Source organism: Equus przewalskii, chromosome 10, assembly GCF_037783145.1.
Source record: "Equus przewalskii isolate Varuska chromosome 10, EquPr2, whole genome shotgun sequence".
Lineage (NCBI taxonomy): Eukaryota > Metazoa > Chordata > Mammalia > Perissodactyla > Equidae > Equus > Equus przewalskii.
In genome coordinates, this window is record NC_091840.1 from 42,846,912 (window position 1) to 42,860,662 (window position 13,751).

The 13,751-nt window shown below is 57.0% G+C and overlaps 1 protein-coding gene across 40 annotated transcripts in view; it reads right to left on the minus strand.

Annotated features, from left to right (window-relative positions):
• MYO18A (myosin XVIIIA) overlaps positions 1–13,751 on the minus strand; it is a 95,668-nt gene that overhangs the window by 42,553 nt on the left and 39,364 nt on the right. For 22 of the 40 annotated variants that reach the window (XM_070562778.1, XM_070562756.1, XM_070562786.1 and 19 more), the window contains 8 exons: positions 3,877–3,964; positions 3,566–3,672; positions 3,273–3,449; positions 2,588–2,801; positions 2,169–2,311; positions 1,462–1,562; positions 538–601; positions 175–319 (listed from right to left, as the gene is read on the minus strand). In XM_070562778.1, coding sequence (XP_070418879.1) covers positions 175–319; positions 538–601; positions 1,462–1,562; positions 2,169–2,311; positions 2,588–2,801; positions 3,273–3,449; positions 3,566–3,672; positions 3,877–3,964 — 1,039 coding nt within the window. Of the gene's footprint in view, positions 1–169; positions 320–537; positions 602–1,461; positions 1,563–2,168; positions 2,312–2,587; positions 2,802–3,272; positions 3,450–3,565; positions 3,673–3,876; positions 3,965–5,915; positions 6,060–7,295; positions 7,374–9,265; positions 9,953–12,346; positions 12,407–13,751 lie in introns of all 40 variants that reach the window. The other 18 variants (XM_070562772.1, XM_070562769.1, XM_070562748.1 and 15 more) reach the window with 9 other exon arrangements.

Below are 13,751 nucleotides of genomic sequence, written 5' to 3' on the forward strand. Positions count from 1 at the left end.
CCAGGTATTTGGAGCCTTCTGCTCTGACGTGGGGGACCGGGAAGAGGCATAAGCAAAAGAGGGGTGTCTGATAACAGATGAATCTGTGCTGGGCCAGAACAAACTGGGGTGGGCAGGGCCCCTACAAGCTCTCCTGGGCGACAGGCCAGGCTGTTGGGACCCACTGCAGGTTACCTTTGGTGGCGCCTGCAGCCCCCAGGTGGTAGATGGCAGCCAGGATGAGCCAGCAGGCTTTCTGTTCATCGGGTGAGATGCCCAGCACCTTCATGGCCGTCTGCAGCTTACTGAACTGCTGAGCCGCCTTCTGCTTCTCCTCGGGCTGCAAGGACAGGCGGGCACGCTGGCACTGGAGCTCAGAGGGGCTGTCCCTTCTGGCATACCCCCACGCTGCTGGACTCTCAGAGAGGGCAAGGCTAGCATAGAGCCGCCAAAATGGAGCCAAGCTCCTGCTCCTTCCATGGAGCACCCCAGGCCATTAGAGGCTTCTCCTACCCCCAAGACCCAGGGCTGCCAACCCAGTCCCCAGTGTCCCCTCACCTTGGCCAGTGGTACAATCCCAAACACATTGTTCTCTGCCAAGTGGTTCAAGTGGAGCTCTGTCCTAGGGGTACAAAGGACGCATCAGTACGGTGCTTGATCCCCATCAAGGCCACCCCCACCCAGGGCAGAGACAGACAGACTCAGCTTCCAGCCTCTGAGTTCTGTCTGTCCATCATGCCCTACTGTTAGGCCAGTTGCTGCTGCCTTTCCCAATTGGCCTGGATGCCTGGGCAGAGCACCAGCCTCCCTAGGATGGGTCACCAGAGAAGCCATGGTAAGAGTGTCCAGCCATACCCTTGGCAGGGAGCAAGGAACCCTCCTGAAGGGTGATCCAGCCAGGAGAGAGACTGTGCCCTCAGTTACAAGAAGAGCCCAAGAGGATAATGCCCTGGGGCTGTGTGCTCAGCCTTATCATTTATCCCTTTTTCAGCTAATACAGACAGCAAGTCTGAGGGTCTAAGGGAAAGAGCCTGGCAGGGGAGCCAACATGTGGGCTGGGAGGGCCAGTGTGAAAGGCACCGAAAAAGGCTCGGGCTTTTGGCCCCAGTGTGGACTCCATCACCGGCTCAGCCTCAGACTAGCCATGTGACTGTGGGGAAGTCCCTGATCACCCTGCATCTGTGTTTTCCTCTCTAGACCTGGCTTCATGGATGCAGAGATCCTAGTAGGCCCTGGGAACACTGAAGGGTCAATTGTGCCCCTCACAAATATCCAGGCCCCTGTGCCCAGGGCCAGGTAGTTCCTCCCAGGCAGGGCCTATGGCTCACTTATCTCGCCATCCCCAGGGCCTAGCTCAGAGCCTAACATGTAGCAGGCATGCAATAAATAATCGGTATGGGATGCAATCAAGTGGCAAGATCCAGGAGCCATCGGTAGGCTGGAGCACAGAGCACCCTCCCTGTTCCCTCTGTCCCATCTCACCTGAGGGTGCCATCCCCACAGGCCAGCAGGTAGTAGAAGATGTTGAATGTGGCCTCACTGGCTGGGCGTCGAGCCACGCGCAGCTTCTCCAGAAGCATCGTCTGTGGCACAGCATGGAGGGTATGGGCAAGGAGGGCAGTGCCAGGTCAAGCTTCTCCCACTCCACACCAGAAAGAACCATGCCCCCGGGAACAAGCAGTTATACCTTATCCTCAAGATGCTCACCCAGAGGCCAGATCACCTGAGGGTCAAACTTGGGGCAGAGCCAGGGGGAAGAAGACAGGCCCAGCTCGTGGAGGGGACCTGCTGACCCCCCAGGCATGGTCTTCTTGGGGAGCTGGACACTTTGTGATGAGATACTTCATTCAGCATGGAAGGGAGTCAGCCTCGGCTGGGCCTCACTTTACTGATGAGCCAGACCTCCTTGAGTGAAATCAGCCTGAGAGAAGCCGCTAAGTGCAGGGCCAGGGCCCCAGCAGTAGGGTGTGGCCACCCCAGAATGGGCAGGAAACCGAGCCAGGCCCCACCTAGGACAGGAGCCATCGGGGGCAGAATGACAAAGGCTCAGGGCAGATCTGTTCAACCCTGCTGTGCCAGGGTCCATTTTGTTGGGGCAGAATCCCAGGAAAATGAGGCACAGGAAAGAGCCTGATTCCCAGGGCATGAAATTAGGGGGTTAATCTCCTACACCCTGAGTGTCCACTCACCTGAATGGAGGCCGAGGCCACCTGGCCAGCTTGGTCAAAGTCCAGGGAGAGGATCTGGGAGAAGCGGGTGGCATTGCCGTTCATGATGGTAGGGCTATTGCCAAAGGCTTCCAGGAGAGTGTACAGAGCCTGCCACTTCTCCACTGCAGAAGACAGGCCCAGGGGTCATCAGGAAAGCCAGGGGCAGCTCACCCCAGCCATGGGCTCCAGAGGCCCAGGCAGAATGGGAGGCCCAGCCACAGCTGTTTCCCCACTGCATGAAGGCTCGGAGTTACTCAGACCAGAACTGACCAGGGACAGAGGGGTTTTGAGGACACGAAGAGGCCAGGGAGAAAAATAGTTGGCACCCAGGAGGGACCTCCACCCTCAGCCCCCTCTCCCCAGTCTATTCTAAGTTTTCCCAGTTGTCACTGCCTCACCAGAAAACACCTTGTTCCCGCTAGTGCCTGCAATGGTGGCCAGGTATTGCACCAGATGCTGGCAGCTGGTGGTCTTGCCACTGCCACTACTGCCCAGGAGGATGATGGACTGGTCCTGACGGCTCATCAGCATTGCCCTGTATGCGTTCTGGGCCACGGCGTAGATGTGGGGTGCCATGTCCTCCCGCCGACACCCCTTGAACATGTGCATCACCTTGGGCAGGAGAGGGATGGAGGGAAGGGGTAGGCTCAGGCCAGCTGCTGCCGCCTTTCCTAATTGTCCTGGATGCCTGGTCAGAGCACCAGCCTCCCTAGGATGGGTCACCCGAGATGCCCTGGTGAGAGTGTCCAGCCATACCCCTGGCAGGGAGCAGGGAACACTTGGACACCCCTCACTCTCAAGGTCCACATCTTTTTGGGCCTTTCACTGCAGGGGAGCTGTTGGATTCCGAGGCTAAGGCCATGCATGAAAATGCAGATACTAGTCAAGTCTTGGCCTCTGTTAAAGGTTGGGGGAGGGCCTTTTGTCCCTACCCCTTGAAATGACTCCTCTTCCCAACGTGAACTGTGAGAGTGGACAGGAGCCCAGTGGGATGCCAAGGGGAAGGGGCAGAGCAAAGGAAGGGGGAGTAGTAGTGGGTGGGTGGGTCTACGAGGCAGCAGGGTAGCTTAGGGGGCACTGTACCTTCTCTGAGTACACAGCAGGGGCCCCACGGGGGCTGAGGACGAGGAGGCTGGGGCCAGCGTACGTGTACAGCAGACTAGCACCATAGCGCTGGCGCAGTGTGTGCAGGACGCTGGACTCGTTGAGGTACACCAGTGAGGCCAGATCTTCCAAACGATCGCATGAGGGAGCATTGGCCTGTGTGACAGGACAGGCAGGCAGGCACTGAAGATGCAGAACCTGTCTGCACTGCCAGGGGACAGGCCTGCCCTGCTGAGCCCACCTCCTGTGCCTGCCACCAGCCTCCTGCAAACCTTCTCTACGTCATCCTCGTCCACATCCAAGATGGCTCCATCATGGTCTAGCTTCACACGCACCTTCCCCTCCGGCAAGCTGAGCTCCTCAGATTTGAGCTGACTGGCTGCAGAAGGGGGACAGACAGTCAGACACGGGCCTGGAAAGCCTTTTAAGACCCTCTTTGGGCCTTTCATGGTCCTGCCTCCTCCCCACTATATCACCAACCTCTCCTATCTCAGCACCCAGCCCTCATCAGACCCAGAAGGCACGCTCATCCCTGAAATCCGAGAGGCCCAGGCATCTGCACCCTGGGCTGCCCCAGACTCACCCAGGGAGAAACCATCCTTATGGACCAGCCACACCTTCTCTGTCTCATACCAGGCCTCCTCAGCTGCAATCTGCTCTTCTGTCTTCACCTATCAGAGGGAGGGGAAGAATAAATAGTCAGACTCTGTTCTAGAAAACAGAGACAAGGACAGCAGGAGACAGGAGAAATGTGAGGGGAAGGGTTTCCAGATGAGCCACTGGGCGAGGGGGACAGCTGGATGACAGACACAGAACAGGGGACATCAGAGGTGTCAGAAGATGAAGGTTGGGAAGCCAGGAGGCAGTAGTGGTCCTGAGGAGCGCTAAGGACAAGGACACAGAGCTAGGGACCATTCCTGCCTTGAGGGTCTGGAAGGACAGAGACACATGGAGCACGTACCCAGGAGAGAGCAGACCCCAGGCAAGCAAATCACCAGGATCTACCATCAGCCGCTCTCGTTCCCAATCTCCTGCAAAGGCTGTAGGATCAGCATCCGGAACCCACACCCCTCACCCTGGGCCACAGCTACTTGACCTTTCATGCCCTGCTTCTCCCTTCATCCAACTGATAGGCCCTCCTTCACAGAGCTGGGAAAGGGCATCTCCTCAGACCTGAGGAGAGAAGTGTCTACTGAGGACTTTGTAATGCAAAATGATAAGCACGTCCTGAGTCCTAGCCTTGGCCTGTCCCTCCCCTCCAGAGGATGCTCTACTGGATGGGGGACGGTGTTCAGATGTATATGCCAGAAGGTGGCAGGTGCACAGACCTATGTGGACATGCTGAGGCCATACAGGGGCATGAAGCAGCATGGCCAGAGATATGGAGGGGGCGAGGAGGGGCAGCACAGCTCTGTCAACACAGGAAGAGACTTGCATGTCACAGGGATGGGCACCAGAATGGGTATAAAGGGGCTGAGAATCCCCAGAGGCCCCAGGTGGTCGCCAGTCAGAAAGAAGCATTTTGCAAGCATTGACAGGGTGTCGGGCTGCCAAACCTGGCACCCCCTAGGAAGACTTGAGCTGGGCAGAAATGGTACCAAGGGGACAGGCCCGGCTCCCATGGCCCATCGGGCTCCTTTTGTTGTGGGTAGGTGAAAGGGTAGCAGGGTCATCCAGTGGTCCCTGGTTGGGGGAAGGTCACACACACACACCTGTGGCATTGAGCAGCCCTCAGGCTAGCCCCAGCCTACACTCTGCAAGGGTCTCCAGCTGGGAGGTGCAATGAGTCTCCTAGAGTCCCCCACCCTCATGAGACCTGAAGCCGAGGTGGAGACCCTGGGTGAGGGATTGGAAAGGATAAGAAAATAAAATAAGAAGACTTGTCTTTGTCGCATTTCTTGGCGCTGAAAGAAAAAGAGATCTGGGTCCTGCCCCCAGGTTGGACTCTGGCTTCAGATCTCTCTCTCCCTCGCTGACTGCCCTTCCCAGCTTTAGGGTAAGAAGGCTGGGCTGCAGCAGCGGTCCTCAGACTCTGGGAGTCATGACCAGTGAAACGACCCTTCAAAGACGAGGATCACTATGCAGTTGTCAACATTTTAAATTGTTAAGTGAAGACATTTTAAAAAAAGGCTAGTTCTTCATATTTGAAGAAGTGCAGCTTTATAAAAATAATTACAACGTTTTATTTTCTTCCAAATAACATGAGATCGGTGAAGCCTTTGTCATGAATGGACACGTTCTATGGTCAGGTGTTTTGGTGAATAAGGTGACATCAAAGGTCATGGCCTATAACTAATTCCCACAATGGCCAGCAGGTGGAGACAGAGAACGCCACATCTTCAGGCCTGGGATGGGGGAGGGAGGTGGTGGGGATTCAGCCTTTTCAGCTTTTTCTTCCCAGATTGAGCAGAATTGAAACACCTAGAAACCAAAATTCTGGCCAGGCCCTTGGATTCCAGTGGCTAAGGACCATGTGCCACAGAGGCCAAACTCGAGTGGTGACAGTCTAGACACTCTCCAAAGGCCTCACATAGAACTGCCCCATCACAAACTCCTGGCACTGCCTCCCCGGAGTATCCCCCCAGAAACCGGGTGGGAGCCGGAAGGGGAAAGAGGCCTTACACTCCAGCATGAGGCCCGAGCACAGACGCCAGCCCAGGTACAGGGCAGGGGTGGCGGGTAGTCACCGGAGGAAGTGGAGGGCTCCTGAGGGGCGCAGGAGCACCCTACCTGGCTCTGGGCAGGAGAGGCGGCCTCAGGGTCCAGCTACCAGCAGCAAGCAAAGAAGAGAGAGAGAAGAGGGGTGAAGACAAGCAGACCATTGGCATGTCCCCTTCAGCAAGCACCCTGGCCAATGGACGGCATCCTCCTGCTGCCCAAGGTACAGGGTGGAGGTGGGAGGAGCTTAGCAACAGGACCGGGGAGCTGGCCTGGGCAGGTGAAGTGTGTCCAGTCCAGGAGAGGCCAGACCAGGAAGGAGAAGCCCAGCTTGGTGAAGACTTGTTACGGTGAGATTTCTCAGAGAGGATGCTCTGGTAAGTCATTTCCTGTGGCCTGGGCAGGAGTGTGCCACTCTGCCTCTGGCCACAGTCTCTCCTGGGCTGCCCATCAAGTCCCCTCTGAATTAGGCTCCTCTTCTGTGTGCCAGGCCACCTTACCACACCCAGAACCTGGGCCCACTGGGAGCCTCTGGCCTTATCTTCAGGGTACTTCCCAGCCTAGCTCTCCTGTAGCCACCAGATCCCAGCACAGGGCTGCCCCTGGTCTCCAACATACACCCAAGGATGCCGTTCCCTGTGCCAAGGGCTGCCCTTCAGAGCTGTCATTCCTGCACCTCTCACAGAACAAGACCACCAGTAGCCCCAAGTCTAGGACCCCTTCTTCAAACCCTTCCTGCACCCCTGCACCACTCCCACCACCCCCAGGCAGGCACACCACCCCATGGCAAGTGAAGACATCACCCCATCCAGGTCCACCTGCCAATGCCCAAGAACCAAGGGACCATGGGCAGACCCTGTGGTCAGCATTGACCTCTCTGTCTCTGTCTTGTTACTTAAAGGCCTTTCTGGAGAGGAAGGGAGTCAGCCAGGCCTTGGACTTTGCCTGTTAGAAATGGGCAAGCAGTTAACAGGCCCCACCTGGGTGTGGAGAGTGGGGCTCTCAAAAAAGGGGAGTGTCAGCTCCCTGCCTCGCCACCCATCAGACCCCGGCACCAAGACACATCCTCCGGGGAAGAGAACGGGGCCAGAGAAGGGGGCTGGATCCCTAGCCAGGAGGGGCCCCTCCCACAGGCACAGGGCTCTGGGATCCCTGGAGGAACAGCCTCACTGTGCTCAGACCCTCCGCAGTGCCCTTCTCTCATTTCTTCAAGTGGGAAGCTCCTCTGGCCCCCAGGCCTTCCATAGCCAGGGGCTCCCACACACAGACACACACAGTCTGGCCGCCAGCCTCAAGGAAGAGGTGTGCCAGCAGTGGGGAACTGCACATGAGAGGTGGCATTACAGAAGCTGTGAAGATCCTCTCAAGCCGCTGGTGGGCCTCCTCTGCGGGGGTCAGCCGGGCCTCGGGGGCAGCTCCTGCCTAAGGGTTAAACCACCATTAGTCCCGGCCTGGGATCAGTGGGAGCACAGCATGCCAAGCTTCAGGCCCAGGAAGCCACTGGGACCCAGTGGGTCAGTAGTAAAGGTCAGGGAGGCAAGCAAGGCAGCCATTTGAGTTTTTAAACCATCAGATGAACAAAAAAGAACAGGTGCCTGGAAGTTCTAGGGTTCTTTCTTCCACCGTCCTAACCATTTCAGCGCCAGGATGGCCCTGTCCTCCCACACCTCCTCTGGTTCCTGCCCTAGGCCCAGGTGATAGGTGGCTGAACCCCAGATTAGGGCACATCTCAGCTCTCACCCCCACCCCAGTGAGAGATGGAGGGACAGGGAGCCAGAGGGAGGGCAGCTGGCCCAGGAAAAAGCACATGACACTCTGGCTCCTTAGAGGTTCTTTTCAGGGACTGACGGTTTGCCTCATGCCCTGCCTGTCTGGCCAAAATGCCCCTGCCAACTCCTGTGCGCCAGGAGGTAACTTCCCTGATTCAGAGTGGGCCAAGAGGGGTGGGGAAAGCTGCGGCCTGATCCTCTCTAAGTTATGCAAAGCCTGGGAAGAAGGGAATGGGGAGCAGGGTGGGTTCTGGGATCTTAGGAACCCCAGGAGGTCACAGTCAGGGGGGCCTCTAGGACCTGGGGGACAGGCTAGGCCTTTAGGATGTGCCCTGACCCTCCCCTTCCGGCCAGGAGCATGCAAGAGCACAGAGAAACAGTAGTGAAACTTGACGCGCCCCCCATACGCACGCCATGAGGCCTCAGAAAGGTCCACAAAATGGGAGAGCTTGAACAGAACTGTCCCCAACCCAAGGACCAGCCAAGCAGGCATCACATTCCAAGAGAAGGGGCTGGGCTGATCATCCTTGGCCCTCTCCTGTGCCTCTCAGCCTCCTGTCCCACCCAAAGGGCACTTTGTAAACAGATGGGGCCCCAGATCCAATGGGGGCCCCCTGTGCCCATTTGCCACTCAGGCACAGGGCTCCTCGGGGAGAGTCCTGCTGCCAGAAGGGACTGCTGGCCAGGCCCAAAGAAGGCAGTGATGGCAATGATGATATTAATAACTATTGCTATTAGCATCACTAACGACGCTGCCATGGATGGAGCACCCACCTCACCAGGGACTGGGCTTGGAGCGTTCGTTACCTGAATCGCTCCTAGTCTGCACAGCAACCCTTCAAAGCAGCTACTATCCCTTATTTGGAATTCCAAAATCCAAAAAGCTCCCCAAAACAAAAGATTCTTCCTAAGTATTTTGGTGGCAAAACCTAACTGTTTATTTTCTATTCCCCTGCAACCTGAACATTCAGAGATTTTGCTCGGCAAATATTAATGTGTTTGGTTACAGGTTGCTGCTCATTATGTACTCTCTCTGATATTCTAAAATACAAAAATTACTAATTTTCAAAATCCTTCTGGCCCCAAGGCCTCAGAGAAGGGACTGTAGACCTGCATTATGCCCGCTTGACAGATGAAGGCTCAGAGATGGGACCCTGCTGAAACCACAGTGGGTGAGTGGCTGGAGATGTGAACACAGGCCACTGACTTTAGAAATTCTGTCTTTCTCCCCTAGCACTGATCTGCTAAGACTCTGATCCTCGACTCGGGATCTGGCGCCTCAAGGTGACACCATGTAGCTGGAGACCAGGCCCCAGCTCCCACGTAAGGGTGTCAAAGAACAGCAGCATGCTGGTGAGCAGGTCCCAACCCAGAGCCCAGGCCACCACGGGCTCTGGCATTCGCTTCAGGAAAGCCATGCAGCCCTGCCATCGGCACGTGTCCCGGGCCCTGCTTCTCAGTCATGCGGGGCTTGTTGAGGAGCCTTGGGGAAGCTGGCTGCAAGGGTGATAAGGGGTGTGGGAGGTTAGTGACACACTTGGGTACCTCCTGTTGCACGTCAGGGGCTGGTGACTTGGGCTGCTGCAATCCAGTGAGGTTCAACTTCGGGCCAGTGGAGCCTGGGTCTGCCAGCTTTTCCGGTGGGGCTGGGGAACACTGCTTCTCTGGGGTTTCAGGCTTGGCTGGGGAGCCTGGCTTCTCTGGGGAGCCTGGTTTCCCCAAGGAGCCTGGCTCCTGGCTGGAGGGCTTCTCCCCCTTCCCAGGAGACTGCTTGCCACGGGGCTTGTGATCCTTGCCCCTGCCCCGAGACATCAGGCTCCGCAGGCCCATGGAGAGCTCATCTTTGGCTGCCTCCTTCTTCGCTTCAGGCTTAGGGGGAGCAGGGGGAGCCGGCGGGGGTGGTGGCTTGAGAGGGGTTGCCTTTTCACCCTTCTTGCCTCGAGCTGGGTGCTCAGGGGATTTGATCCCTCTGCTCAGAGGCTCCCTGGGGCTCCCAGGCTCCTCACCAGGCAGCACCTTGCTCACCACCTTCCTCACTGCATTCGCCACCCTCTTCCGGGACAAGCCCTGGGCCTCCTCACCCGGGCCTTCTGCTGACACAGCCCCCAGGCCGTTCATAGCGGGCGTCGGCACAGGGCTCTTGGTTCTCTGGGAAGTCTCTGAGGGTACAGGGCTGGTGGGAGGCTGAGGACTCCTAGATTTGCCACTGCCGTCCTTTGAGCTGCCCTCTAGCTACAGTCACACAGATACAGGTAGACATTAGCAACAATGCCTGTGAACCTACCCACCCCATGCAGAGGAAGAGGTGTGACCTCTCTCCTAGCCCTGGAACAGACTTTCCATTGATCCACCAAACAACACATAGTTCCCAGAGGCTTTCCATCTTCCAGATAGGACAACTGCATCTAAGAGTTTGGCTTCTCTCTCCCACAAAGCACAAGCAGGTACTGCTGTCACCTGTCGTCCACCCCTGTGCTTAGCACGGAGCTGGGAGATGCCAGTAATGAGTGCCTGGAGGCCCAGAGTTACTGGCTTTCAGTCAGGGCAGCAACCAAGGCCCAATCCAGCACCCACTCCCTCACAGCCCAAACCCAGCAGAGATGGAGCATGGATAGGTCAAACTACCACTTCCCACCATCGATCCTAGTTCACTTTGGGGCTTCCTGCCTTTGTGGTCCCTGGTCCTTCTATCCCCCAGTTTCCTGGGCAGTCAGACCCAGGGTCTGCCTATCCTGATGAAAACAATAGTCAGGGAGCAATTCCTGGCCCCAAGACACGCCAAGCCTCCTCCTCCCTGCTCCTCTTGTCTGTGGCTGCTGTCTCCCCTGCACCCACATTCTCAAGGGCTGCAGAAACCCAGTGCTAGCCCAGGAAGCTGCCACCTCAGACTGTTTTCTGCCAGTCTCTCTGCAGTTTCCTCCTGCAAACCTTCTGGTTCCCAGAGTGTACGTGTGGAGTCACAGGAGGAAGAGGAGGCAGCTGCAGCCCACAAAGGGTTAAGCACACAAGTGACCACAGTTCCACTCTGCCCTAGAGCTGGGGCCCTGGCTCAGCCGGCCTCTCAGCCTCTGGGCACCCATGAGCCGCCTGGTGTACACTGGCACATTCCCCCTGGTGCACCCACCCTTCCCCCAGCACTCGCAGGAACTGTCTGTGGTCCCAAGGGACCACCACTGGAAGGCCAGGCCTGCTAATGGTAGGGCAGAGTTTCCTGCAAAGCCAGCCATACTGCCTAGAGGGAGCAAGGTCAACTTGGGAGCTCCTTGCTGGTCAGGCAATGCCCTCCCACTAAGCTGTGCTTGGGCTTCATTCCCCAAAACAATGACCTATCTTCTAGGGTGCACCTGGACACTGGGCTCTGTGAGGGGCTGGCTGCCATCTCTGCTTGGATGCAGGAAGACGCTCACAGAGTGGGCAGACCTTTGGCTGCCATGCAGAGAGGCTGCCCCATGTCCTGAGCAGAGCTGAGCCAAGTGGCCTGAGCCCAGGCCTCAGTGGCAGGGTGGCCCTGCTGCAGGGGAGGGGAGGGGAGGGCTTGAAGATGCTCTTCCTCAAACTCTTGGGCCAAGAGTGCTCAGTTGTGTGCCAGGGTACTGCGGAACTGGCTGGTGGCCCTAGCTGCTGGCGCCTATATCTCTTCCCTCCCTCTTCTGGCTTTCCTCTCATCCCCTTTAACTGAAGATGATGATGACAACAACAGTGATGATGATGCTAGTAACTGCTAACCCCTATACGGTGCTTGTTATGTGTCAGGCAGTCTTCTAAGCATGTTACGTGTAATCTGCCATGCTCCAAGGCCCCTCCCTCACATGTCTCAAACATATCCCTTTGAGATCACAGGCTGGCCTTGCAGGACTGTTTACAGGTTAGGTGGAAGCCACAATGCCTGGCTAATCAAATCTCCATCCAAGGAAGTGGGGGAGCCGGGACACGTAGCACCTCGGGTAATGAAGTATGGATCTGTTTTGTGATCCAGCGCCACCCCAGTGCCCTGGGCATTCCCGTCCCCTGTGCCAAGAGCAGCCTTCTCCTAACAACACATCTCTAGACCTGGCTATTCTGGAACTCTCTCCCTTCTCTTGCCTTAAAAGAGTCCAGCTTTATTCAAGGTCTCTATCCCAAGGCAGAATGCCTGGGGGGTGGGGGCGTCCAGAGGCACTGGGCAGCTGGAGCCTGCCTCCAGGTCACTGCACCAAGCAGCTGACAGGGTCTTGGGAAGAGACAGCAGCAGCTGTGGCGAAATCCCTCCCTGGCCTTGTCTTGTGCGCCCCCGAGCAGGGAGGAGTCCCAACAGCTGAGCTCTCATTTGGTGCTCCCCAACCTAAGAGTTCGCCTACCTAAGGCTCGCCAGCCCCAAAGTGTTCAGGAAACCAGAACTAAAGGTAGGAACCAAAGGGGGTGGGGAGTTAGGGGGAGATCCCCAAAGCTCCTTGGCATTCCCATCTCCTTCATGCACCCCAGGCAAGCCTCACTCAGGCTGCGCCTCCTGCCCCTTACTGGCGTTCCCTCTAGCCACCCCAAACACGAAGGGCACCCTGCAGGCCTGCCCGTTCCGCGGAACTGCCTCCCAGACTAGGCCAGGGCTGGCAGACACACCCCACACAGGCATCTTGGAGAAGCACTTACAGCCCCTTCCTCCTTGCCAGGAGGGCCAGGCTTCGGCAGAGTTCTGTCCTCCTCTTTAACCTGAGGGAGCAGACAGAGAAGTCACTGGCAGGTCAGGGCTGGGAGACCTGGCACTAAAAGCACAGAAGGAAAACATCCAAGCGGCCTCTCCCTCCCTCAGAGGCAGAGCTCCTGAGTGTCAGGAGCACGGGGTGACAGACCTGGGCAACAGATATACTCTCCTGGGGTCAGAACTGTCCAGTGACAGCTTCAAGAATGAAGAGTCTCGGGGGGGTGAAAGGCAAGTGCCCATGCCCTCAGTGACCAGCTATGCCGCCCACTTGGGCTGTCAAAGAGGTCTACCCACCAGAGTGACATCGTGGCCTTGGTTACAGGGTGGATAGAAAGATCCAGCTAATTCAACTCGGGCTTAACTACAGGAGTCACTCCCAGCTCAGACAGGAAGTGGTCTGAACAAGAGCCCTCTGACCCAGCGGCTGAGGAGCGGGAACAACCCCAGGGTGGGGGACCCATAGGGCCAGCAGAACTGAGTGTAGGGTAAATGGGTGGCCCTATCAGGCTGGCTCCGGGTGGCTTCTAGGTTCCGGACAATTTCCCTCAGCACAGAGATTGCGGAGCTCTGACTGGAGGCAGGAAGTAGGGCAGAGGCAGGGATTCAGGAGGCCAGATATCTTCCCAACCTCAGACCCACAAAACTGCCAACCATGCGGCTGAGGGAGGGAACCCCAAGCTTGGGGAGGGGTGTAGAGGAAGGAAAGAAGCCCCAGCTCTGGCTGCTCTGGCCAGGCGTTTGTGCTCGGCCCAGGAGCTAGCTGGCCTGAGCCAGAGGGGAGAAGCAGAGTCAGGGGCAAATGGCAGATACCATAACACAGCTGGAAAAAGGACAACGTGGATGCTCTGAGGGTTCTTTAGGTTCAGAGACTGGCTCAGAACAGACCCAGAGAGGCCAGGCCTCAAGTCGGGGAGTCTTCTCCTCTCCCCCTCACTAGAATCTCTCGCTCCAAAAGCTCAGACAGTCCTAGTGGATTCCATTTCTCTTCTTTCCCCAGCCACTTAGGACTATAGGAAAAAGACAGGTCTGTCACCAGCCCTCCCAATCCTCAGCCTGCCTTTCTCTCCCCACACAACGTGGGTAGGAGCACAGGACGGAGTCCTTGATTCCTAATGGAAAAGATCCTTAGAACCTTGTCCAGAATTATTTTAATTATCCACCTGGGGGACTCTCCATTTGTAACCAGGGTCCATGGCTAATTTGGAGCTCTAATTAGCAGTGCCTGGGGCCCTGACCAGCATGATGGCCACTGCAGTTTCAAAGCTGTATCTTGCCCATGGAGCTATTTTCAATGGGCTCAAGCTTCAAAGTTAGTTCACACTGCCGCGGACAGAGGGAAAATGGCAATTATTC